The 27974-nt window shown below is 42.0% G+C and overlaps 3 protein-coding genes across 3 annotated transcripts in view; 1 reads left to right on the top strand and 2 right to left on the bottom strand.

The window, feature by feature from the left end:
* Positions 1 to 27974, top strand: part of SLCO2B1 (solute carrier organic anion transporter family member 2B1) — a 186507-nt gene that overhangs the window by 6933 nt on the left and 151600 nt on the right. The window lies entirely within an intron of this gene.
* On the bottom strand, positions 466 to 3007 carry LOC123361938 (olfactory receptor 2AT4-like). Its single transcript, XM_045002169.1, has 2 exons — positions 2889 to 3007; positions 466 to 1463 (listed from the first exon to the last, which is right to left on the bottom strand). The coding sequence occupies exons 1-2, from the start codon at positions 2920 to 2922 to the stop codon at positions 466 to 468; spliced, it is 1032 nt and encodes a 343-aa protein (XP_044858104.1). The 5' UTR covers positions 2923 to 3007.
* Positions 21534 to 22523, bottom strand: LOC123361931 (olfactory receptor 2AT4). The gene has a single exon (XM_045002157.1). The coding sequence runs from the start codon at positions 22509 to 22511 to the stop codon at positions 21534 to 21536; it is 978 nt and encodes a 325-aa protein (XP_044858092.1). The 5' UTR covers positions 22512 to 22523.

Here is a 27974-nt window from a genome sequence, read left to right as displayed (position 1 = left end):
TTCCTGCTTATCCTAGTACCGCGGACCGTGCTGTGCCCTGAAAGCAGCCAGCAGCAGTCTGGCTCCTAGGTGAAGGTGCACAAACAGCTCCGTGTGTCTCTCGCCCACAGGCACCACCCACCCAAAGGGCCAATGGGCGTGCAGAGCCAGTGCTTGGGGCAGCGCACAGGGCACAGGGCTCCCCTGCCTAGGAACTGGATCTGCTGCTGGCCGCTTCTGGGGCACAGTGCAGTGTCAGAGCAGGTAGGAACTAGCCTGCCTTAGCCAGACAGCACCGTCGACAGGACTTTTAATGGCCCAGTTGGCAGTGCTGACCAGAGCTGCTGTGACCCAGTGCCTTACATTCCGCGATCCACTACTGGGTTGTGACTCGCAGTTTGACAACCACTGATTTAAGCCCTATTTAACCCCTTTACAATGGGATGATGTGATGTATAGGTACTTTGTAAAACTTCTGTGTTGCAGCTAATTTTTCCCCATGAGATTACAGTTTTTAGAAGGAGGAAAGATCTTCAGAAAAACAATCTTTTTTACTGCACATTTTACTTCCTTGTTTCGCAAAGTATAAATGAGTGGATTTAACAAAGGAGTTAAAATAGCAAAAACAACATTGCTCATTACATGGATATCAATAGGCATGTCTTTTCTGTAGGAAATATATGCCACGGCAATGGATGAATAGTAAGTGCCAACCACAATCAAATGGGAAGTGCAAGTAGAAAATGCCTTACTGCGACCTACTTTAGAGTTGATTTTTAATATGGAGATAATGATGTGAACATATGATAGGGTGACAAGCATAAGTGGCACAAATGAAACAGTCATGGCAATGGAAAACCCCAAGAAAGTTTGAAAAGAGGCACTGAAATCTGAACATGCTGCTTGCACAACTGCCAAGTGATCACAAAAGCAATGGTAAACTGTGGTTGTTTCACCAAATGTTAACTGAGAGGTCTGGAAGACGACAGGTATTGGTATTAACAATGCAGTTATCCAAGCACATGCTGCCAGTTGAATGTTTACTCTTTTTGTCATTTTAACTGGGTAATGCAAAGGATTACAAATTGCTTCATAACGATCATAAGACATGACTACAAGAAGCAGCGATTCAGTCACTGCGAGACCATGAAAACAATACATCTGCAGAAAGCAGACATGAAAAGAAATAGTTTTGGCATTGACCAGAAACATTGCCAACATTTTGGGAATGGTAGTAGTTGTAAGCAGAATATCTAAGGCAGAAAGATTGGCTAGGAAAAAGTACATGGGTTTGTGAAGGGTTTGATCGACCACAACTACAGCTATAATAATGATATTGCCAATTAGTATTAGCAGGTAGAATAACAAAAATACAAGGAAAAGAGGGATCTGGAAATCTTGAAGTGCAGGAAATCCAATGAGATAAAATTCTTTAGCAGAAGAATTGCTGTTGCAGTTGTTCATAGTCTGATTGTTGAAAACATCTAGAATGCAAAACACAAAATCAGGAAACAATCCTAATTATTACAAAAAAGATTGTAGGGTCATGAATGATGTGCTGAAGATCTTTGTTGATAAAACAACATATTGGATATATTCTTATAGCTAAGTCCCCGTCATGCAATTTCAGTTAACTTCCAGTGCCTTCCATCCCAATGTGTAACCCTCCTTTCTTCCCTGGGTTACTCAGGAGCAGGCAACACTCACCTTTGTGCCTGGGCACCTGATGTTGCTCACATTAAAGGGGATCCTGAATATCCCAGTGGTGATGTTGGATAAGTGGGAATCCTCTATCCACCCCTCTGCTGCAGTCCCTTTCCTCCTAAGGCATTTAAAATTGGCGGTGCTTCCACCTGGCTGGCCCCTGTACACATTCAATGGTGTGCCTTGGGAACCTCCAGCAATAAACCCCTTCAAATAGTTATAATAATAACCTCTGGCATGGGTCTAACACAAATACCAATTATAAATAATATACATCCAATATGCTTAAATTAGAGCAAACACTCACTTACTTAACAATTTAAGAAACAGGTATAACAGACTAAGATTAAATGTCACTACTAATTTAAATCCACAGGGGCATTTAAATAAAATCAATTAACAAATATAATATACAGTGATAAATGAAACTCATGTAACTGGCATTTACACTGCCACCCTTCACCCCACCCCGCAGTGGCCACTCCTTTGGATCTTCAGATTCCCAAACACTTGTGCGGGTGCACTTGAAGACCTGAAGCTGGAAACAGCACTCCGTTGGTTCTCTGTATCAGTCCAGGCAAGGCAAAAAGCTGAACAACCCCTCCGACGATTGCAGCTGGCCCCACCAAATGCCAGCAGCTCTGGGCCCTGGTTCAGTGGGAAGATCACTCTGCCTCTCCTCAGACTCAGACTCTCTGCTGTGCCCCTTTCCTTGCAAGTACTTTCCCAAACAACAGTGGGGGCGACTCACAGTTCCCTCACTGCAGTCAGCTGTAGGCTCAGTGATTGTCTCTGCTCTGACTCCAGTGAAGCCACCAACAGCCTCTGAGGATCCCTGCTCGATCAAAGCCCCTGCAGGATCTCAGCAGCAGCTTCTGGCTTCCTAGCAGCAGATCCTGCTATGGACAGAGCTCCACAACAGCAATCTCACTCCTTTTTTCCCAAAATGGAGTCCACAACCTGCTCACCCTGCATGAGGAAGTCTCTCCCCCTTTCCCCAAGGTATCAAGGGAGTTGTAATCTCTAAGGCTAGATTGCAGCACACAGGTTTTTTCCTTGGAACACTCCTAAAAAAAAATTCAGTGGCCCCTCTAATAAAGGGTGCCTACAAATATATTTAGCAAGGATGGGCAGGGATGGTGTCCCTAGCCTCTGTTTGTAGAAGCTGGGAATGGGTGTTAGGGAATGGATCACTTGATTATTACCTGTTCTGTTCATTCTCTCCAGGACATCTGACATTGGCCACTATCGGAAGGCAGGATATTGGTCTAGATGGACCTTTGGTCTGACCCAGTATGGCTGTTCTGATGTTCTTATGTATATATGAAGCCGCTGGGGAGAAAATGAGATGGTTTAAGTACAATGTTGATGACAATTAGCAATACACCTGTTTCATTGGATCTAGATGGTGTAGTTACTCAGCTTTAAGTCTGACTATATAGTGATCGATATCATTAACAAAGAGAACAAAAGAACATAACTTAAAAATGGCCATACTGGGTCAGATCAATGGTCCATCAAGCCCAGTGTCCTGTCTTCTGACAGTGGCCAATGCCTGATGCTTCAGAGGAATTAATAGAATAGGCAATCAAGGAGTGCTCCATCCCCTGCCATCTACTCTCAGCTTCTGGTAATCAGAGGATAGGGTCACCCAGACCATGGGTATGCATCCCTCAACCTCTTGACTAATAGCTATTGATGGACCTCTCCTTCATGGACTTATCTAATTCTTTTTTGAACCATGTTATACTTTTGACCTTCGCAACATCTCCTGGCAATGAGTTCCACCAGTGGATTGTGTGTTATGTGAAGAAGTACTTCCTTTTGTTTGTTTTAAACCTGTTGCTTATTAATTTCATTGGGTGACCCTTGGTTCTTGTGTTACGTGAAGAAGTAAATAACACTGCCTTATTCACTTTCTTCACACCACTGATGATTTTATAGACCTCTATTATATCCCTTTTAATCATCTCTTTATTAAGCTGAAAAGTCCCAGACTTTTTAATCTCACCTCATACAGAAGTTGTTCCATAGCCTTAAGCATTTTTGTTGCCCTTCTCTGTACCTTTTCCAATCCTAATATATCATTTTTGAGATGGGATGACCAGCACTGCACGCAGTATTTAATGTGTGAGTATACCATGGATTTATATAGTGGCATTATAATAATTTCTGTATTATTATCTATCCCTTTCCTAATGGTTCCTAACATTCTGCTAGTTTTTTGACTGCTGCTGCACATTGAGTGGATGTTTTCAGAGAACTATTCACTATGACTCCAAGATCTCTTTCTTGAGTAGTAACAGCTAATTTAAACCCCATCATTTTCTGCGTATAGTTGGGGTTATGTTTTCCAATATGCATTACTTTGCATTGATCAACACTGAATTTCATTTGCCATTTTATTGTCCAGTCTCCCAGGTTAGTGAGATCCCTTTGTAACTCTTCACAATCTGCTTTGTACTTAACTATCTTGAGTAATTGTGTATAGTCTGCACATTTTTCCACCTCACGGTTTATCCTTTTTTCATTCATTCATACCTTTTAATTTCTTTTTAACTAGCTTCCTCATTTTTTGTTGTTCCCCTTTCTGAAATTAATTACTTCTTTGGTGGGCTTCTTTCATGTCCTCTAAGGGCTAAATCAAGAATTGCCTCTCCCTTTGTGGGTTGCAGGACTAGCTGCTCCAAGAAGCTGTTATTTATGATGTTTATGATTTATGTTTTTATTTCTGCATCTTGTCCTGAGGTGATATGTGTCCAGGCAGTATGGGGATAGTTGAAATAATTTCACAGTCACCATCCCCATCCTGGTCAGGTGGTCAGTAATATATATACAGGTATATTTCTATCCATAGAGATTCTATGGTACAATTTGGCACTTAACATTAAAAATGTTGCAGAGCAGTTTTTAAACTAGGAGATGGGGAAAGCCAACTGCTGCAGAGGAGCATGTGGATCGGACACAGACTTCTCTTAGAGGAGAGTCTATTGATAGAGATTCTCTAGGTTTTAGTCAGGAGGAGAGGATGGAAGAGGATAATGTAAGGGCCAGATCAGACGAGAAACATTCACATAAAAAAGAATCAGACACATCAGAAAAGGGCAGACAAATAAACACAGACAAGTTTTTAAAGTGCTTGTACATAAATGCTAGAAGTCTAAATAATAAGATGAGTGAACTAGAGTGCCTCATGATAAAGGAGGATATTGATATAATATGCATCACAGAAACCTGGTGGACTGAGGACAATCAGTGCGACACAATCATTCCGGGGTACAAAATATATCAGAAGGACAGAACAGGTCGAGCGATGGGGGTGGGGGGAAGTGGCACTATATGTGAAAGAAAATGTAGAATCAAATGAAGTAAAAATCATAAGTGAATCCACATGTTCCATAGAATCTCTATGGATAGTAATTTCATGCTCTGATAAGAATATAACATTAGGGATCAATTATTGACCACCTGACCAGAACAGTGATAGTGACAATGAAATGCTAAGGGAAATTAGAGAGGCTATCAAAATTAAGAACTCAGTAATAGTGGGGGATTTCAATTATACCCATATTGACTGGGAACATGTCACCTCAGGATGAAATGCAGAGATAAAATTTCTCAATACATATGCGGGGACAGGCGGGCGGGGACAGGCAGGGACCGGGTATACGGGGCGGGCGGGGAAGCGGAGCCAGGCGGACGGCCGGGCGGCGAAGCGGGGAACCGCGGGGCTGGGGAGCCGGGGAGCGGGCGGCTGGGGACACGGTGGGTCGGGACGCGGGGAGCCGGGCGGCTGGGGACGCGGGAAGCGGGCGGCGGGGACCCGCGCGGCTGGAGAGCCGGGGAGCCGGCGGCTGGGGACGCGGGAAGCGGGCGGCTGGGGAACCGCGCGGCTGGAGAGCCGGGGAGCCGGCGGCTGGGGACACGGTGGGTCGGGGACGGGCTCGAGATATTAGGGTTCGGCAAATCGACATAACGGATGAGAAACTCATAAGCCAAAGAGGGAGTCTGGCGGTTCCACTTGTAAACCGTCGACTTAACAGGATTGGCAAGTTAACCGAGGTCGACATAAATGGGTTCGACTGTACTTTGAATGACTGCTTCTTGGAGCAGCTAGTACAGGAACCCGCAAGGGAAGAGGCAACTCTTGATTTAGTCCTGAGTGGGGCGCAGGAGTTGGTCCAAGAGGTAACTATAAAAGGACTGCTTGGAAATATAACAACATTTAACATCCTTGTGGTGGGAAGAACATCTCAACAGCCCAACACTGTAGCATTTAATTTCAAAATGGGGAATATGCAAAAATGAGGAGGTTAGTTAAACAGAAATTAAAAGGTACAGTGACTAAGGTGAAATCCCTGCAAGCTGCATGGGCCCTTTTTAAAGACACCATAATAGAGGCCCAACTTCAATGTATACCCCAAATTAAGAAAAACAGTAAAAGAACTAAAAAAGAGCCACCGTGGCTTAAGAACCATGTAAAAGAAGCAGTGAGAGATAAAAAGGCATGTTTTAAAAGTGGAAGTCAAATCCTAGTGAGGTAAATAGAAAGGAGCATAAACACTGCAAAATTAAATGTAAAAATGTAATAAGAAAAGCCAAAGAGGAGTTTGAAGAACGGCTAGCCAAAAACTCCAAAGGTAATAACAAAATGTTTTTTAAGTACATCAGAAGCAGGAAACCTGCTAAACAACCAGTGGGGCCCCTCGATGATAGAGATAGAAAAGGAGCACTTAAAGACGATAAAGTCATTGCGGAGAAACTAAACGAATTCTTTGCTTCAGTCTTCATGGCTGAGGATGTTAGGGAGATTCCCAAACCTGATCCAGCTTTTGTAGGTGACAAATCTGAGGAATTGTCACAGATTGAAGTGTCACTAGAGGAGGTTTTGGAATGAATTGATAAACTTAACAGTAACAAGTCATTGGGACCAGATGGCATTCACCCAAGAGTTCTGAAAGAACTCAAATGTGAAGTTGAGGAACTATTAACTATGGTTTGTAACCTGTCCTTTAAATCAGTCGCTATACCCAATGACTGGAAGATAGCTAATGTAATGCCAATATTTAAAAAAGGCTCGAGAGATGATCCCGGCAATTACAGACCAGTAAGTCTAACATCAGTACCAGGCAAATTAGTTCAAACAATAGTAAAGAATAAAATTGTCAGACACATAGAAGAACATAAATTGTTGGGCAAAAGTCAACATGGTTTCTGTAAAGGGAAATCATATCTTACTAATCTATTAGAGTTCTTTGAAGGGCTCAACAAACATGTGGACAAGGGGGATCCAGTGGACATAGTGTACTTACATTTCCAGAAAGTCTTTTACAAGGTCCCTCACCAAAGGCTCTTACATAAATTAAGGGGATATGATAGAGGTATATAAAATCATGAGTGATGTGGAGAAAGTAAATAAGGAAAACTAGGGGCCACGAAATGAAATTAACGGGCAGCACTTTTAAAACAAATAAAAGAAAGTTCTTCTTCACACAGAGCACAGTCAACTTGTGGAACTCCTTGCCTGAAGAGGTTGTGAAGGCTAGGACTATAATAGTGTTTAAAAGAGAATTGGATAAATTCATGGAGGTTAAGTCCATTGATGGCTATTAGCCAGGATGGGTAAGGAATGGTGTCCCTAGCCTCTGTTTTTCAGAGGGTGGAGGTGGATGACAGGAGAGAGATCACTTGATCATTACCTGTTAGGTTCACTCCCTCTGGGGCACCTGGCATTGGCCACTGTCAGAAGACAGGAAACTGGGCTAGATGGACTTTTGATCTGACCCAATATGGCCGTTCTTATGTTTTTATGTTCTTATTAGTCATTTAAGATTTTTACTCCGTTTGAAGCTGTGCTTTCTTTCACATGTAGTGCCACTCCCCTACCAACATGGCCTACTCTGTCATTCCTATATATTTTGTATCCTGCTATGACCATGTCCCATATTGATTATCATCATTCGACCAAGTTACTGTGATGCTCATTATATCAATATCCTCATTTAATACTGGGCACTCAAGTTCATCCATCCTGGTATTTAGACTTCCAGCCCTTAAATACAAGCACTTAAAAAAATTGTCTCTTTTTAGCTGTCTGCCTTCATATGATGTAATTTAATGGGACTCTTTTTTCATTTGATTGTTTCTCTTCAGTTCCTATCTGTACTTTATCAACTTCCATCCTCAACTTCTTACTAGGTTATGAAGAATTTCCATTAAGCGATGTCTCTGTCAAAACTGTGTGCTCTTCTGCACCTGTCAGGTTTCCCCCAGCCCTTAGTTTAAAATCTCCTCTACAACCTTTATAATAGTATATGCCAGCAATCTGGTTCCATTTTGGTTTAAATGGAGCCCATCCTTCCTGTATAGGCTTCTACTTTCCCAAAAGACTCCTTTCCCAAAAGGTTCCTCAGTTCCTAATAAACCTAAACCTCTCCTCCCTGCAGTTCTGCCTGTCTAACTTGCCCTGCACATGGAACTGGAAGCATTTTGAAGAATGCTACCATGGAAATCATGGACTTCAATCTCTTACCTAGCAGCCTGAATTTGTCCTCCAGGAGCTTTATCCTACCTTTCCCTGTGGCATTGGTACCACAACCACTGCCTTCTCCCCAGCACTGCACATAAGTCTGTTTAGATGTCTCAAGAGCTTCACACTAGGCAGGCAATTCATTATGTGGTTCTTCCAGGCATCACAAATGCAACTATTTATATTTCTAATGATCAAATCCACCATTTCTATGTAAGCAGGTTCTGCATGAGCTCTCCTGTGACAGCTAAGTGGGAGGGGGGGAGACTTCAGGAGCAAGCTGTATTTACATAAAAAAAGCTACTCTTCCAAGATATACAGCCAATAGGGTGGTGTTGCTCAAAGTGATCAACTTTGTTGGATTACAAATCACTTTAGTACTAATGCAGGTGCAGTGAAATGTTGTTATCTTTATTGTATGGATAAAGGGGAGCAGAACTGTGCTTAACCTGTCCCAAATGAGGGGATCACCATCAGCTGAAAGGACCTCATTAAGCCAGGAGCTCAAATGCCAGATCCCTGTGAAAGTAAGAGAGGCGGGGACAGGAGTCCCAGCCAGGAGATGTGGACTCTCCCTAAGGGGGTCCATGGTCTGATTTAATCTGTTCCTCCCACCGGTTCATAGATAGTGCTAAATAGGCTCCATTCAGAACCATTGTTATTTTAAGTGCTTAAATGAGACCTGAAATCACTTGCGATGGTACAGCATTTCTGCCCAACTGGCTAAAAGCTGAAAATCACTAAGAGGTGACAACCACTAAGAGACTGACTTGCAGAGGTCACAGCAGAGAGGCAGGTGGCAGCAGAAGGTAAATGACTGTCAGCCAGCAAGAGCAGCAAACAGAATGAGTGGCTGGAGGGGCGGCCAGCAGAGAGGAACCTCAGCTAGCAGGTCAGCCAGCCAGAGCAATTGCTCAGATGGTGGAGCAAACAATGTGCCTTCTTCCCTGGGTAGGAGGTGAACTCATGCAGATGCACCTCTGAACCCTGGGTCCTCACTGACTAAGGACAACCACTGTGAGTGGGGTATGATGAGGGAGCATAGAGGGGCACAGAAAAGGAACGTTTGGTTGTAGAACTCAAGAACATGAGGCAGAATGCACTGCCCCATGCACTCTGGGGTGAGTGTCCTGATATCAGTTTTATGATTATGAATCCTGCTTGTGGTATTTTCCCTAATTAATGTCAGGTAACATCCCTCCTTTCATTAAAAGTTTCTTTTCTACGCTCAGACTCTGTGCTTGTGAGTGGGGAAGTTTTGCCTCTCAGAGGCGCCTAGGGGTGGTGTGTAATCTTCCCAGGTTACTGAGTGAGGACTCAAGCCTGTTCTGTGTTGTATTCTTGCAATGGAACCCCTAGATATTGAGCCCGGCCCTGATTGCTGTCGGCTCCACTTCACAGAAGTGATACAACTATTACCCATGTCTTTCAAATAACTGGGATTATCTCCTCCCCAGAAGTATCCTCAGTACAAGAGGATTCCGTGATATCATCTGAGAGGAGGGTCCCAACTATGAGATCATTTCCCTCCGCTCCAGTTTGATGTTCTCCTTCCCTGAGACTTTCATTCTCCTCAACAGTCCAGAGACAATCAGACTGGGAATGGGAGCACTCTACTGTGTCCTAGAAAAAGTCAAATCTATGTACCTCTATGGGTACAGCTATACTTCAGAGACTGCTGCAGTTTCCAGGTCATCTTCAGGTATAGCCTGAATTCAGCTAATCACTTACTTAGTATACCATACAGGGAAGGACCACATGTTACAGTTTTGCACCAGAGACATCCCTGGCTCCAATTAGGTACAATAAAAACAAAGCCAATGTCATAATGTATCAGGAGATGTTTCAGAGGAAGCACAAGCTTTAAATGTGTAAATGTTTTGGATGTTCCTTTGCTTTGTGGAGCAGGGTAACTAAGAGTGCCCAAATGACTTGCATTTCTTTTATATACCACTATTATGTCACCTCTCTAAACTTAATCACCCCCATCATCTCTTCTCATATGCAATATACATGCCTCCAGTCATATTCATATCCCATTTCTGGACTTCCCCATTTCTTGCAGAATAGTTTTTGAATTGGGACTAGAACTGAACACATCATTCAATTCAAGGACATCCAAGAAGTTTATGTAATGGCATTATTATTATTACCTTAGTTGGGGAAGGGATAGCTCAGTGGTTTGAGCATTGGTCTGCTGAATCCAGGGTTGTGAGTTCAATCCTTAAGGAGGTCATTTGGGGCAAAAATTGGTCCTGCTAGTGAAGGCAGGGGGCTGGACTCAATGACCTTTCAAGGTCCCTTCCAGTTCTAGGAGATTGGTATGTCTCCTTTTATTACCATTATAATCTATTCCGTATTATCTTCTATCACAGTGGTTTTCAAACTTTTGTACTGCTGATCCCTTTCACATAGCAAGCCTCTGAGTACGACCCCCCTTATAAATTAAATGCCCTTTTTATTATATTTAACACCATTATAAATGCTGGAGGCAAAGTGGGGTTTTGAGGTGGAGGCTGACAGCTTGTGACCCTCCCTGTAATAACCTTGTGACCCCTGGAGGGGTCCCAACCCCCAGTTTGAGAACCCCTGCTCTGTCACTTCCATAATAAAAGCTAACATCACGTTTGCTTTTCTGATAACTTTTTAGAACTCATGAATGGGTATGAGTAATTCTCGGGGTTCTTTCCAATGTGCATTATCTTGCACTTCTGAATTCAAAGTATTCAGTTTTACTCTATAAAGCCATTTATAATTTGGATCTTGGCAATTTTAAAGCTCCCCTATCCCTAAGGGACAACTCAACAGTTGAGATCAGCTGGGACATTCAACCTGAAACTCTTTAGATTATACTCAGGGTTTTTTCCCCCCCAAGAGGAAGGGGAGGCTTTTAGCTTGCATGAAAGATTTTATTTGGAATTGGGGTGGCCTTTTAATGTCATTTTGAAATTATTGTATTTTGTTTTTTTAATTTTTTGTGACTTAAGAGTTATTGATAGTTGTACTGTATAAACTGAATGAATAAATACTAAGTTATTCATAGATTAATAGTAATTAGAGATAGATCTATTCCATCACCTCAGCCAATACAGCACTGTTCCCTTTTCTCTCCTGGTATATATAATACACAAATATAAACATACCAAATTATATATTTATCATTGTTTTGTTCAGCTAATTTAATATGTTTCAAGGGAGGGATTTCCATGCTTTCTCCCGGGAGAGCATTCCACTTTCTCATAAATCTCATTGTTAGGAAGAATAATGAGGAGTCCTTGTGGCACCTTAAAGACTAACACATTTATTTGGGCATAAGCTTTCATGGGCTAAAACCCAAAGGCTGAGAGAGGACACGATTGACCTCTATAAAATACATCAGGAGAGGAAACACTCGGGTTGGGGAAGGGCTGCTTAAGCTAAAGGACAATGTTGGTACAAAAACAAATGGCTATAAACTGGCCATGAATAAATGGCTGGAAATTGGAAAAAGGTTTCTAACCATCAGAGGTGTGAGTTTCTATAACAGCCTCCTACTAGGAGAGTAGTGAGGGAAAACAACCTATAAGAAAAGGAGTACTTGTGGCATCTAACAAATTTATTTGAGCATAAACTTGAATGCCACTAGCCATCACCTTCAGCCCCCAACTAAAACCTCTCCAGCGCATCATCAAGGATCTACAACCTATCCCGAAGGATGATCCATCACTCTCACAGATCTTGGGAGACAGGCCAGTCCTTGCATAGAGACAGCCCTCAAACCTGAAGCAAATACTCACCAGCAACCACACACCACACAACAAAAACACTAACCCAGGAACCTATCCTTGCAACAAAGCCCGTTGCCAACTCTGTCCACATATCTATTCAAGAGATACCATCATAGGCCCTAATCACATCAGCCACACTATCAGAGGCTCGTTCACGTGCACATCTATCAATGTGATATATACCTTCAAGTGCCAGCAATGCCTCTCTGTCATGTATATTGGCCAAACCGGACAGTCTCTATGTAAAAGAATAAATGGACACAAATCAGACGTCAAGAATTATAACATTCAAAAACCAGTCGGAGAACACTTCAATCTCCCTGGCCACTCAATTACAGATCTAAAAGTTGCAATATTACAACAACAAAAAGTCAAAAACAGACTCCAACGAGAGACTGATTAATTGGAATTAATTTGCAAATTGTTAATTTGCAAATTGTTAAATTAGGCTAGAATAAAGACTGAGAATGGATGGGCCATTACACAAAGTAAAACTATTTGCCCATGCTTATTCCTCCCGCCTCCCCCAGTTCCTCTTATCTTCTTGTCAATTGCTGGAAATGGATCATTTTCATTACCACTACAAACAGTTCTTTTTTCTCTCCTGCTGATAATAGCTCACCTTAACTGATCACTCTCCTTATAGTGTGTATGGTAACACCACTGCATGCATCCGATGAAGTGGGCTGTAACACACGAAAGCTTATGCTCAAATAAATTTGTTAGTCTCTAAGGTGCCACAAGTACTTCTGTTCTTTTTGCGGATACAGACTAACATGGCTGCTACTCTGCAACCTATAGAGTTTAAGATGGAACTTGACAAGTTTATGGATGGGACATAGGATGGTCTTGCCTGTGATAGCAGGAGACTCGATCTGATGATCCATTAAGTTCCTATCAGTCCTACATTAATCTGAATTAAGCTTTTTAACCCTTTTTTGTTCCTCTCTCCTTAGTACAGAAAGTAACTATTGGAAGTTTACCTCTATAATCTCGAGTATTTGTCATAGCTGTGCCTCTTCATTTTTCTCTTCTCTCTGCTATTATTTTTTCAACTCTGTAAAGATTTGAGGATACAATTTGAATGAGAAATGCTATATTGTCAAAAATAAAATTTTTGTACTGTACTGAATGAAAAATCACATCCTTTGGTGCCTGTTAACATGAATTATATTAAAAATAGTTTTCTCCATGCAGGATACCATGAGAAAAAAAAAAATCAAAAGGAAGCATTAGTCTGAAATGTATGGGCATTAATATGATAATATAAACTGTAACTCACTTTGAGTTCCAAAGATTGTAAGAGCTTTGTTTTCATTTATGTTACACTTGGTGATAGATGCAAAACTTCTGCAGTAAAGCCTCTGACAAATACACTGATTGAGGCTTTGTGTTTCTTTTGAACAAACTGCGTAGTCCTTTTCTCCACCTTCAGTCCCCAAAGATGGAATTAACATTGTTTTCTTATTTACAATTAAGAGACTCGTGCACACATAGTTATTTTCATGAGAAACAATCCCAGCAGAATTTGGAATCTCAAATGCACTGCAGAGCTCATAATTTGTGTAAATTACATTGAAGATTTGTGCAATGAAGGAAGTGAAAGTCAGGTATTTGAAAAACAGAGTGTACACCATGATAAACCTTCATCAGGATGTGCCATTGTAACTGTTATTTTATATTTGATTCAGTCCTACTCCCATTGGCATTGGCTTCAATGGGCGATTGTTCAATCCAATTGTGTAATTCCCAACTTTTTCCATTACATGAAACAGTTTAAGCCCTCTGTGACGTTCCCCTCTGGTGTTATCTGGACTGGTGATCTGCTAGGTCACTCCAATCCTTGACTCTGTGAACCAGCCTTACCCTGCTCTGCTGTGAGAACCCCCACTCCTGGGCTGTTCACACACAGCCTCTAGCATGTAAGCTGCTCCTTGGATTGTGCAACCGAATGACACTAGCCAATATCTCCGGTCCTAGACACAACCCTAGGAACCTCCGTCTTGCAGTGTCCAGTTATGCCCGCTGGACGCTGCAAGCTTATATGAGTTCATCAGTTTAACAAAGAAATTGATATGTACCAGGCTTGTTATCCCAAGGGGAGTCTCTGACACGCTTCAAACCAAACACACTGCTTCAGGTAGAATAAACAAACAGATTTATTAACTACAAAGATAAATTTTAAGTGATTATAAGTCAAAGCATAACAAGTCAGATTTGGTCAAATGAAATAAAAGCAAAACTCATTCTAAGCTGATCTTAACACTTTCAGTGCCCTTACAAACTTAGATGCTTCTCACCAGAGGCTGGATGGTTGGCCTTCAGCCAGGCTCTCCCCTTTGATCAGCGCTTCAGTTGCTTGGTGGTGATGTCTGCAGATGGAGGCGGAAGAGAGAGGAAGAGCATGGCAAACATGTCTCCCTTTTATCATGTTCTTTCTTCCCTCTTGGCTTTGCCCCCCGCCCCCCTCCTTCAGAGTCAGGTGAGCATCACCTCATCGCAGTCCCAAAGTGACCAAAGAAAGGGCCATGACTCACTTGAGAGTCCAACAGATCCTTTGTTGCTGCCTAGGGCAGTGTCCTTTGTTCCTGTGAGGCTGGGCTGGGTTTGTCCCATACATGCCCTGATGAAGTGTGAATTGCCTCTGTGCTCTTGGAGAGTTTTTGCCTGGGCTTATTTTAAGCCATGAAGACACACTTTCAGCCTCATAACTATATATATGAAACTATAACCTATAATAATTACTAGGACATCACTATGACAATGCTCAGTGCATCATGAGCCTCCGAAGACACCCGACATGACAAACTTTGCATTAGATACCACCCAATCATATTATAAGGATGAACAAGGGGGGTGCAAGGTATTCCCATGAGGTACAGAACATCACACCTCCCCCCTTAGTTTACTGCAAGAGGGTTAGTCACTGACTAGCTTGAAGGCAGTTTGCGTTATAGTTTTCTTGGCATCCAGCAATTAAGGCCATGAGGCAATCTGCTTCAGTTTCCCCTTTCACACATAGCAAACCAGGTTTGTTATGGTTTCTCTGCTGTGATAACCTTTGAATCTGTTCACATGTATTAACTGAGAACTAGCATTACCATACGGTTTAACATCGGTGTCAAAATTCTTATCCCCAAAACTTAACATTAATACCAACTTTTTTTTTAATCACGAATGGACCATGCCATCTGTTCAGGTAGTCTGGTTCGAGGTTAGTTTGTTCATTACCCATGGTGTCCTTTGACTCTCTCCCATGTAATCAGTCACTGGCTTTTCTTTTTCTCCAATGTTCCCTTTTGTGTGGGCTCTTAATTTAATCACGTTTCTGGCATTTTGATATCTCAGGATCTAGCAAGATAAGGGTTCGGGGAGATCCTGTACATTGGCTGACCCTTTGGGGAGTGGTCTCCCAACCCCAGGACTGGACATATGCAGAAAATCCAGCTCCCCTTTTGGGGTTACCCTGTGTTTCTCCCTTCCAACAGTGAGTTCTTCCCTGCCCCCTAGAGGGCTGTGATCTGTGCTCTCTGGGCTAAGTGCTTTTACCTTTTGATCAGATGCACCTTTTCCCAGCAGCTTTTCCATAACTACTCCCCAGTCTCTCACCAGCCTGAGGGAAAGCACCGCACCTTCTGTGAGTTGGGTCATCTGTATTTAGGCAGGCTACCACCTGGCAATTTCCTGGTCCCAACTCCTCTGTTATCGCAGGCATTGGAGCTGCATCTTGATTTAAAGAGACACAGTTATGTTCCAAAAATTTATCTGAAATAGCATCCTGACAAACTGGGGCCTGGATTGGGCCTGGACCCTCTGCCACTCCTTTCTCTGTCCCTGAGAAGTCAGCTGTGTGATTGTTCCCCACCAGGAGGTCAGTTACACAGTTCCTCTCAAAACCTGGGTCACAGGCTGAGTGCCTGGATGCACAGATGCTGACCCAACCATCCTCCTAGTGTCCTGGGCATCCTGCTCCAAGTGACTAATGAGGAGACATTCCTGTACCCCCACTATTCCATCCCCAGTTTCCTCCTCTGGGCCCCCTCCTAAGACACAATCTAATCCCCCACAACAGGCCCATGGCCTTCCCATCTTTGCTTTGCTCTCCCACATACTCCTCTTTGGCAGATTACACCTTCACCTCCCTGTTCGGCCCCTATCTCCTCCCCTCTCAGAAGCCCTCCCCCTCTTCACTCCCTGTTCCAGAATAAATTACACTGTGCTTGCTCCCCCTTACCTGGGCTGAAGAACAGTAGCAGAACCAACAGCAGAAGCACCAAGTCCTGAGTCACTAGGTAGATAGTGCAGAGTGGGACCCCTGGAAGGAGGTTTTAGAGTGGAACCCCTTATCTTCATTCTCCCCCCGCCCCCCCAAAAAATATCCCACTCAACATGCCCTGCTGCTCCATGCCACCCTTCCTTGCAATACCACACTCCCTACTTCACCCACTCCACAAAACCATCCCCTATCTGGCCTTGCCTCTCTCACAACTCCTCCAATGTGCCTCACTTCCCCTTTCCTATTCCAGCTCCCCAGGAGAGCACTCCCCCACTCCCACCTGAGCTGAGAAGGAGCAGAGCACTCAGGAGCAGCATCAAACATGACACCCCTTAGTGGGGTGGCCTTATTCCATCAGATCCTCAGACACTGTTGAGCAGCTGCCAACTGAAGAGTCCTCTGCTCTCTCCCTGCTCTTTGAGAGAGGAGAGCAGAACAAGGGACCCACAGTTGCTAAAGAACAGTCTCTTCCTCCATCAGCTTCTGCTTCCTGTCCCACAGCAGAGCCTGAATACTGCTGCAGCAGGACAGGGAGCCTGCATCAGAGGTGATGCTGAAAATACCCTGTAAAATGGTATGTGGGAGGCCTCCGCCCGTCCCCACCTGCTACTTTGAGAGACAGGCTAAGTACCTGCAATGAAAGACATTGCCTCAGATGCTTCCCACCAAGTCGGGTATGTCTACACTACAAAATTAGGTCATAAGAACATAAGAACGGCCGTACTGGGTCAGACCAAAGGTCCATCTAGCCCAGTATCTGTCTACCGACAGTGGCCAATGCCAGGTGCCCCAGAGGGAGTGAAGCTAACAGGCAATGATCAAGGGATCTCTCTCCTGCCATTCATCTCCATCCTCTGATGAACAGAGGCTAGGGACACCATTCTTTACCCTTCCTGGCTAATAGCCATTTATGGCCTTAGCCACCATGAATTTATCCAGTTCCCTTTTAAACATTGTTATAGTCCTAGCCTTCACAACCTCCTCAGGTAAGGAGTTCCACAAGTTGACTGTGCGCTGCGTGAAGAAGAACTTCCTTTTATTTGTTTTAAACCTGCTACCTATTAATTTCATTTGGTGACCCCTAGTTCTTGTATTATGGGAATAAGTAAATAACTTTTCCTTATCCACTTTCTCAACATCACTCATGATTTTATATACCTCTATCATATCCCCTCTTAGTCTCCTCTTTTCCAAGCTGAAGAGGCCTAGCCTCTTTAATCTTTCCTCATATGGGACCCTCTCCAAACCCCTAATCATTTTAGTTGCCCTTTTCTGAACCTTTTCTAGTGCTAGAATATCTTTTTTGAGGTGAGGAGACCACATCTATACACAGTATTCAAGATGTGGGCGTACCATGGATTTATATAAGGGCAATAATATATTCTCAGTCTTATTCTCTATCCCCTTTTTAATGATTCCTAACATCCTGTTTGTTTTTTTGACTGCCTCTGCACACTGCATGGACATCTTCAGAGAACTATCCACGATGACGCCAAGATCTTTTTCCTGATTCATTGTAGCTAAATTAGCCCCCATCATATTGTATGTATAGTTGGGGTTATTTTTTCCAATGTGAATTACTTTACATTTATCCACATGAAATTTCATTTGCCATTTGCATCCGAAGAAGTGGGTATTCACCCACGAAAGCTCATGCTGCAAAACGTCTGTTAGTCTATAAGGTGCCACAGGATTCTTTGCTGCATTTGCCATTTTGTTGCCCAATCACTTAGTTTTGTGAGATCTTTTTGAAGTTCTTCACAATATGCTTTGGTCTTAACTATCTTGAGTAGTTTAGTATCATCTGCAAACTTTGCCACCTCACTGTTTACCCCTTTCTCCAGATCATTTATGAATAAATTGAATAGGATTGGTCCTAGGACTGACCCTTGGGGAACACCACTAGTTACCACTCTCCATTCTGAAGAAGGTCCATCTGAAGGTCGATTTAATAGTAATTGATTTTTTAGAAATTGATTTGATATAGTCGATTGTGTGTGTCCCCACTAAGTGCATTAAGTCGGTGGTGTGCATCCACAGTACCGAGGCTAGCGTTGACTTTTGGAGCGTTGCACTGTGGTAGCTATCCCACAGTTCCCGCAGTCTTCGCCACCCATTGGAATTCTGGGTTGAGCTCCCAATGCCTGATGGGGCAAAAACATTGCTGTGGGTGGTTCTGGGTACATGTCGTCAGCCCCCCTCCCTTCCTTCCTCCGTTAAAGCAATGGCAAAAAATAGTTTCTTGCCTTTTTTCCTGGGTTACCCGTGCAGATGACATACCACGGCAAGCATGGAGCCCGCTCAGCTCACTGTCACTGTATGTCTCCTGGGTGCTTCTGGCAGATGCGGTACTGCAGTGCTACACAGCAACATCCCCTTGCCTTGCCTTGCCTTGCAGATGGTGCAATACGACTGCTAACCATCGTCATCTCCCCACGGGTGCTCCTGTCCAACCTCGGTTTGGTTGATCGGGGGCACCTGGGCAGACATGGGTGCTCCTGGCTGGCATTGGTGAGGTCTAATGGAGATCAGGGCCACCCAGAGGGGGTGCAATTTGCCCCAGGCCCCGGGTCCTGCAGGGGCCCCCCCCACAAGAATATAGTATTCTATAGGATTGCAACTTTTTTTTATGGAAGGGGCCCCCGAAATTGCTTTGCCCCAGGCCCCCTGAATCCTCTGGGAGGCCCTGCTTTAACACATAACATTTTGACTGCTTCACATTTAAGAGTTTAGCCACTTGTGACCTTCTGCTTCTATCATCCCTTGTCTCTCATTAAAGGGCAATCATACCCTCAAACACTCTATTCTATGCTTGAGGAGCAACAGTAGACAAAATATCTCACTGCACCTATATCCCTGGTTGCACAGATGTACAGTAAGTGGAATTTCTTCTCTGAGCATTTGTCATCATGAACTCTACTGTAGGTATGTGCACCCTACACATGTGAGGCTGGAAACATTTAGATAGCAGTGTCTGTTAGGGCTGTGAATGCGCCCTGCATGCCCCACACCCATCAGGCACAAAGGTCGGACCAGCTCCAATCACCACTCAGTTCCTTCTTACCACCCATGGTAGCGAGATAGATCTACAGAGTCCACAATGCTTCTTTACAGTATCTGAGATAGTGTTAGGAGAGTTTTCTACTTTGTTAGTGTTGCTCTTGTTTTTTTAGTAGTTGTTATAAATTTTATTCATGCTCAGTGCCAAAACCAAAACAACAATACTGTTTTTTCCTCTGACTCTCCTCAGGGTACTCCTCAGTCTCCAGAGTCTCATGGCAGAGTCTCAGTTTCTAGGCTTTTAAATCTGGTGACTTGCAAGTCATCTATGCCTGTGAGCAATAGACATACTAAATGTCCTTTTTTTGTTTAGGAGAGTCACATATTATGGACAAATGTCCAATCTGTATCAGTGAAGGAACTAAGTGATGGTGAGGACTGTTCTGTCCTTCATGGCCTTGGGAGGATGGGTACAAGGTTTACAAGGTGCATGCACAGATCCAACGGACACTGCTGGCTGAATGTATTTAAACCATGGATGGGAGAGTCAGTAAAAATAAAAAAAGGGAGTGGATCAAAGCTTTGTGTCCACAACTCAAACTCAACTGACCCTAAAATCTTGAATGAGCTTTGAAAAAGTACATTTTTAACAAAGCGTACTTTTTATTTCTGTTCTGAAAAGATGATAAAATACCACAAAAAGGATCTTGTTTCAGTATTTCCAGCCTGGAAGAAACCAGAAATTACCAGTAATCTTAGAGACTCCTGATTGCACCAGACCATCACTCTGAGATGGATAAGCTATCCTATATAAACTGCAGCTAAGCTTCCAAACTTGTCCATGCTTAATTGAATGTATGAACCTTTTGAGGTTTATTCATCAAAATATTTCACTGAATATGACTTTATGTAAACTTGTGTGATGGGGTATCCATCCACACCAGCCCTGAGCAAGTAATGTGGGCCTACAGGAGTCAGCAACTTTACCTACTGCATCTGGAGAAGAGCCAAAGATTGATAAGAACTAATTGCAGATGAAGCCCAGTTGGGATAGGATTATAAAGCCAGGAAGTAAGAACAGGAAAGGAGCTGCAGGGTTGAGGTCTGCAGTGACTCCCTGGATAGAAAGGGAGTTGGCCAGGGTCAAGAAGGAAATCCAGAGGAAAGTAAGACTTTGGGGTCTGTGACAAGATGCTTAGAGGGGTGAAGTCGCCATGGAGAGCAGAGGAAACCCAGGTGGTAAACCCAGAGTTAGGCAAGGTGATAGAGAGGTGGGAGCCCAGAGAAGCAGCAACCAGTACTGACAATGAGCATACCTAGGTTGCTAGGCATAGGTTCCCTGGGCTGGAACCTGGAATAGTGCGCAGACCAGGTTCCCCTACCAGCCACTGGGAAAATGGAGACTACAGAGTGATGTGGTTGGAAGGGCAAGTCATGAAGAGGGAATAACCCGAGTCACAGAAAGAAAGATAGGCCACAGTGCGAGCAGCAGAAGGAAGGGGCTGCCAGATGGGGCAAGAACTAATTCCCTGACCTAGCCGCCAGGAGGAAAACCTGTGCTGAGTAGGCCTCCTTCCCATGCAGAAATGTTAGAATTGCACAATATGATAAAATAAGAGCACTGATGGCACTTCCTATTGCATAGAGATGAAATTGCATCATGCTCTTCATACTGCATTTCAAGTTCCTCACATTCTTTCCCCCTCATTCTGAAGTATGCAGTATAATGTAATTTATAGACTCTACATTAGGAAAATAACTTCTGACATGTATGAATCTCTTAAATGGAGACAATAAAACAATGGTCAATTCAACCTGGTGAAATGTAGAGAGGAAAGGATTAAGAATTATGTTTCATTCAGTTTTTCCTTTATTTGTTGTATTTACTGGTAGTTTTAGGGCTGGAAATGCTTCCATCACTAAGCAAGATGTTAGTCAATAGGCAGCTCTTATGAGCAGCTGAATATACAAGTTAATTACTGTTTATGCATATTATGAGTTGATATTTCAATCTGATCAAATGTTTTATAATGATTTAGGAGGAATCTTTTAACTTCTTTCTGCTGCATCACAGTGTCAGAACAGGTAGGAACTACCCTGCCTTAGCCGGTCAGCCGTGCTGACCAGAGCCGCCATGACCCAGTGCCTTACATACATTCTGCAACCCAATACTGGGTCGTGACACACAGTTTGACAACCACTGATTTAAGCCCTACTTAACCCCTTTACAGTGGGATGATGTGATGTATAGGTTCTGTGTAAAACTTCTGTGTTGGAGCTAATATTTACCCGTGGGATTACAGTTTTTAGAAGGAGGAAAGATCTTCAGAAAAACAATCTTTTTTACTGCACATTTTACTTCCTTGTTTCGCAAAGTATAAATGAGTGGATTTAACAAAGGAGTTAAAATAGCAAAAACAACATTGCTCATTACATGGATATCAATGGGCATGTCTGTTCTGTAGGAAATATATGCCACGGCAATGGATGAATAGTAAGTGCCAACCACAATCAAATGGGAAGTGCAAGTAGAAAATGCCTTACTGCGACCTACTTTAGAGTTGATTTTTAATATGGAGATAATGATGTGAACATACGATAGGGTGACAAGCATAAGTGGCACGACTGAAACAGTCATGGCAATGGAAAATCCCAAGAAAGTCTGAAAAGAGGCACTGAAATCTGAACATGCTGCTTGCACAACTGCCAAGTGATCACAAAAGCAATGGTAAACTGTGGTTGTTTCACCAAATGTTAACTGAGAGGTCTGGAAAATGACAGGTATTGGTATTAACAATGCAGTTACCCAGGCACATGCTGCCAGTTGAATGTTTATTCTCTTTGTCATTTTAACTGGGTAATGCAAAGGATTACAAATTGCTTCATAACGATCATAAGACATGACTACAAGAAGCAGCGATTCAGTCACTGTTAGACCATGAAAACAATACATCTGCAGAAAGCAGACATGAAAAGAAATAGTTTTGGCATTGACCAGAAACATTGCCAACATTTTGGGAATGGTAGTAGTTGTAAACAGTATATCTAAGACAGACAGATTAGTTAAGAAAAAGTACATGGGTTTGTGAAGGGTTTGATCGACCACAACTACAGCTATAATAATGATATTGCCAATTAGTATTAGCAGGTAGAATAACAAAAATACAAGGAAAAGAGGGATCTGGAAATCTTGAAGTGCAGGAAATCCAATGAGATAAAAGTCTTTAGCAGAAGAATTGCTGTTGCAGTTGTTCATAGTCTGATTGTTGAAAACATCTAGAATGAAAAACACAGCTAGGAAACCATCCTGATTACTACAAGGAAGATGGTAGGGTCATGAATGATATGTGTTTTGCTTAAGAACTTTGTTGATAAAATAACATATTGGATATATTCCTGTAGTTAAGTCCCCCTCATCACCCTCATGCAATTTCAGTTAACTTTCAGTGCCTTCCATCCCATAGGATGTATATATAAAGCCACTGGGGAGAGAATGAGATGGTTTAAGTAGTATATTGAATACAATGAACAATACATCTCTTTCATAGGATCTCAATGATGTAGTTACTCAAATTTACATCTGGCCAAGTGTGCTAGCTCATGCTCTCTTTATTCAATTAAGACTCAGGCGATGGTGGTGGATAGAGGAATCAGTTGAAGGATGTGGTGGTGTTGTTATTTGATTTGTTAGCCAGATCATCAGTTTAGTAGCCCTGATGGACATATAGATATAAGCAGTTGTCTGGCCTGCTTTTTTCCAATCTTTGTTTTGGTAGGAGATTGGTTTATGGAAAATAGATCCTGTCAAACTATTTTTTTTAATAAGATTACAAGTTTGGTTGATAAAAGTAGTAGTGCTGACATTAGATACTTAGACTTCTGTAAGGCATATGACTTGGCACTACACAACATTTTGATTAACAATCTAGAATGATATAATAACTTAGCACACATTGAATGGCTTAAAAATTAACTAACTTAGGTCTCAAACTGTAACTATGAATGGGAATCGCCATTGAGCGGCTCTGTTTCCAGTGAGGTCCCACAGTGGTCGGTTCTTCACCCTATGCTATTTAATATCTTTATCAATAACCTGGAAGAAAATATATAATCACTGATAATGTTTGCAGATGGCACAAAAATTGGGGGAGTGGTAAATGATGAAGTGGACAGGTCACTGATTCAGAGTGATCTGGATTGCTTGGTAAACTGGGCACAAACATACAATATCCTTTAAAAACAGCTAAATGTAAAGATATACATCTAGGAACAAAGAATGAAGGCCATTCTTAGAGCATCAGGGGCTCCATCCTGGGAAGCAGTGACTCTGAAAATCATGTTGGATAATTATCTGAACATGAGCTTCCAGTGTGATGCTGTGGCCAAAAGAGCTAATGTGATCCTTGGATGCATAGTCAGGGAAATCTTGAGTATGAGTAGAGAGGTTATTTTCCTTCTGTATTTGGCACTGGTGCAATTGCTGCTGGAATACCATGTCCAGTTCTGGTGCCCACAGTTCAAGAAGGATGTTGATAAATTGGAGAGAGTTCAGAGAAGAGCCGTGAGAATCATTACAGTATTAGAAAACCTGTGTTGTAGAGATTGATATCCTTTAATCTATCTATTTAGCTTAACAAAGAGAACAAAATAAGATAACATTAGAATGGCCACACTGGGTCAGACCAGTGGTCTGCCTAGCCCAGTATCCTGTCTTCCAACAAAGGCCAATTCCAGGTGCTTCAGAGGGAATGAACAGAACAGGCAATCATCAAGTAATCCATCCCCTGTCATCTAATGCCTGTTTCTAGCAGTCAGAGGCTAGGGACACCCAAAGCTTGTGGTTGCATCCCTGACCATCTTGTCTAATAGTCAGTGATGGACATATCCTCCATGAACTTACTCTGTCATATCCCCTCTTAGTCATCTCTTTTTCAAGATGTAAAGTCCCAGTCTTTTTAATAGTTCCTCATACAGGAGTTGTTCCATATCCTTAATCAGGGATGCTGGAACAACTTGCATAGTGGGGGTGCTGAGAGTCATTGAACCAAATTGTAAGCCCCATATATGATGGAAACCACTTCAAGACAGAGAGTGCGGCCGCACCCCTACCCCTAGTTCCAACACCTATGCCCTTAATCAGTTTTGTTGCCCTTCTCTCTACTTTTTCCAATTGTAATATATATATATATATATATATATATTTTTTTTTTTTGAGATGGGGTGACCAGAACTGCAAATAATTTTCAAGGTGTGGGTGAACCAGGGATTTATATACTGGTATTATTATAATTTCTGTCTTATTGTCTATGACTTTCCTTATGCTTCCTAATATTCTGTTAGTGTTTTGACTGCTGCTTCACATTGAGCACATGTTTTCAGAGAACTATCCACAATGACTCCAAGTTCTCTTTCTTGAGCAGTAGTAGCTAATTTAGACTCCATCATTTTGTATGCATAGTTGGGATTACGTTTTCCAATGTGCATTAATTTGAATTTATCAACAATACGTTACATCTGCCATTTTATTGCACAGTCAATCAGTTTTGTGAGATCCATTTGTAATTCTTCACAGTCTGCTTTGGACTTAACTATCTCGAGTAGTTTTGTATTGTCTTCAAATTTTGCCACTTCACTGTTTATTTCTTTCTCCAGATCATTTATGAATATGTTGAACAGCACTATTCCCAGTCCAGATCAGCAGGGGACACCACTATTTACATATCTCCATTCTGAAAATTTACCATTTATTCCTACCTTATTTGTTTCCTATCTTTTAAATAGTGACTTATCCAGGAGAGGACCTTCCCTCTTATCCTGTGACTGCTTATTTTGCTTAAGGGCTTTTGGTGACAGACCTTGTGAAAGGCTTTCAGAAAGTCCAATTACACTATATCTACAGGATCACCCTTATGGGCAGGCATCCTTTGTCCACATATTTGTTGACCCTGTTATAGAATTCTCATAGATTGGTGAGGCATGATTTCCCTTTACAAAAGCTGTGTTGACTCTTCCACAACAAATCATGTTCATCTGTGTGTCTGATAATTCTGTTATTTATTATAGTTTCAACCAATTAATCTCATGCTGAAGTTAGGCTTACTGTTTAATTTATCAATTTCTTCCAAAACCTCCTCTATTTACATCTCAATCTGGGACAGTTCCTCAGATGTGTCACCTAAAAAGAATAGCTCAGGTGTGGGTATCTCCCTCACATCCTCTGCAGTGAAGACCAATGCAAATAATTCCTTTAGATTCTCCGCAGTTGCTGTGTCTTTCTTGAGTGCTCCTTTAGCACTTTGATCGTCCTGTGGCCCCTTTCATTATTTGGCATGCTCTCTGCTTCTGATGTACTTAAACAATGTTTTGCTATTAATTTTCTTGTCTTTAGCTAGCTGCTCTTCAAATTCTTTTTTTTGTGTGGCCTGCCTAATTATACTTTTACACTTGACTTGCCAGAGTTTATGCTGTTTTCTATTTTCTTCAGTAGGATATAACTTCTAATTTTCAAGAGATGCCTTTTTGCCCTTGACCACTTCTTTTACTTTGTTTTTTAGCCATGGTGGCATTTTTCTGGTCCTCTTACTATGTGTTTTAATTGGGGGTATACATTTAAGTTGAGCCTCTATTATGATGTTTTTTTTAAAAGTTTCCAACAACTAAAACCTCTCCAGCACATCAAAGATCTACAACCTATCCTGAAAGATGATCTCTCACTCTCACAGATCTTGGGAGACAGGCCAGTCCTGGCTTACAGAGAGCCCTCCCAAACTGAAGCAAATACTCACCAACAACCACGCACCACACAACAAAAACACTAACCCAGGAACCTATCCTTGCAACAAAGCCCAATGCCAACTCTGTCCACATATCTATTCAAGTGACACCATCATAGGACCTAATCACATCAGCCACACCATCAGAGGCTCATTCACCTGCACACCTACCAATGTGATATATGCCATCATATGCCAGCAATGCCCCTCTGCCACGTACATTGGCCAAACCAGACAGTCTCTACGCAAAAGAATAAATGGACACAAATCTGACATCAGGGATCATAACATTCAAAAACCAGTAGGAGAACACTTCAACATCTCTGGTCACTCAGTAACAGACTTAAAGGTGGCAATTTTGCAACAGAAAAGCTGCAAAAACAGACTCCAATGAGAAACTGCTGAACTGGAATTAATATGCAAACTAGATACCATTAACTTAGGCTTGAATAGAGACTGGGAATGGCACAGATCAAATCTATTTCCCCATGTTAAGTATCCTCATAACTCTTGTCAACTGTTTGAAATGGGCCATCTTGATTATCACTACAAAAGATTTTTTTTCTCCTGCTGATAATAGCTCACCTTAATGAATTAGCCTTTTAGATTTGGTATTGCTACTTCCACCTTTTCATGGTCTGCATGTATATATATCTCCTTATTATATGTTCCATTCTATGCATCTGAAGAAGTGGGCTGTAGCCCATGAAAGCTTATGCTCAAATAAATTTGTTAGTCTCTAAGGTGCCAGAAGTACTCCTGTTCTTTTTGCAGATACAGACTAACACGGCTACTACTCTGAAACTTTTAGGACTGTACCTTTTAATTTCTGTTTAACTAGCTTCCTCATTTTTGTGTAGTTCCCCTTTCTGAAGTTAAATGCTACTGTGGTGGGCTGCTTTGCTCTCGTCCCCCTAGAAAGATATTAAATTTAATTATACTATGGTCACTATTACCAGGTGGTTCAGTTATATTCAACTCTTGGACCAGATCCTGTGCGCCACTTAGGACTAAATCAAGAATTGCCTGTCCCCTTGTGGGTTCCAGGATTAGCTGGTCCAAGAAGCAGTCATTTATGGTATCAAGAAACCTAATCTCTTCATCCTGTCCTGAAGAGACGTGTACCCAGTCATTACTGGAATAGTTGAAATCCCCCATTATTATTGAGTTTTCTATTTTTATAGCCTTTCAAATCTACCTGAGCATTTCACAGTCACCATCACCATCCTGGTCAGGCAGTCAGTAGTATATTCCTACTGCTCTATTCTTATCATTGAAGCATGGAATTTCTATCCATAGAGATTTTATAGTATACTTCGAATCATTTAAGATTTTTACTCTGTTTGACTCTGTACTTTCTTTCACATGTAATGTCACTCCCCCATCATCATGACTTACTCTGTCAAACCTATATATTTTGTACCCTGCTATTACCATGTCCCATTGATTAGGCTTGTTCCACCAAGTTTCTGTGATCCTCGGTTCTGCTATCCTTAGTACAGAAAACAACTATTGGAAGTTTACTGTTATAATCTCTTGAAACTGTCTTCAGACACGGTAAATCAAATGAAAAAAAATCACATCCTTTGGTGCCTGTTAACATAAATTATATTAAAAATGTTTTTCTCCATGCTGGATACTATGAGAAAAAAATAAATAAAAATGAAGCATTAATCTGAAATGTATGGACATTTTAATATAATAATATAAACTGCAACTCACTTGTGATTCCAGAGATTACAAGAGCTTTGCTTTTACTGATGTTACTCTTAGTGATAGATGCAAGACTTCTGCAATAAAGCCTCTGGCAAATACATTGATTGAGGCTTTGCGTTTCTTTTGAACAAACTGTGTAGTCCTTTTCTCCACCTTCATGTCCCCAAAGATTAAATTAACATTGTTTTCTTATCTACAACTAGGAGACTCATGCACATGTAGTTATTTTC

Source organism: Mauremys mutica, chromosome 1 (assembly GCF_020497125.1).
Source record: "Mauremys mutica isolate MM-2020 ecotype Southern chromosome 1, ASM2049712v1, whole genome shotgun sequence".
NCBI lineage: Eukaryota > Metazoa > Chordata > Testudines > Geoemydidae > Mauremys > Mauremys mutica.
The sequence above is the reverse complement of the archived record's forward strand: the minus strand, read 5'-3'. Positions and strand labels throughout refer to the sequence as shown.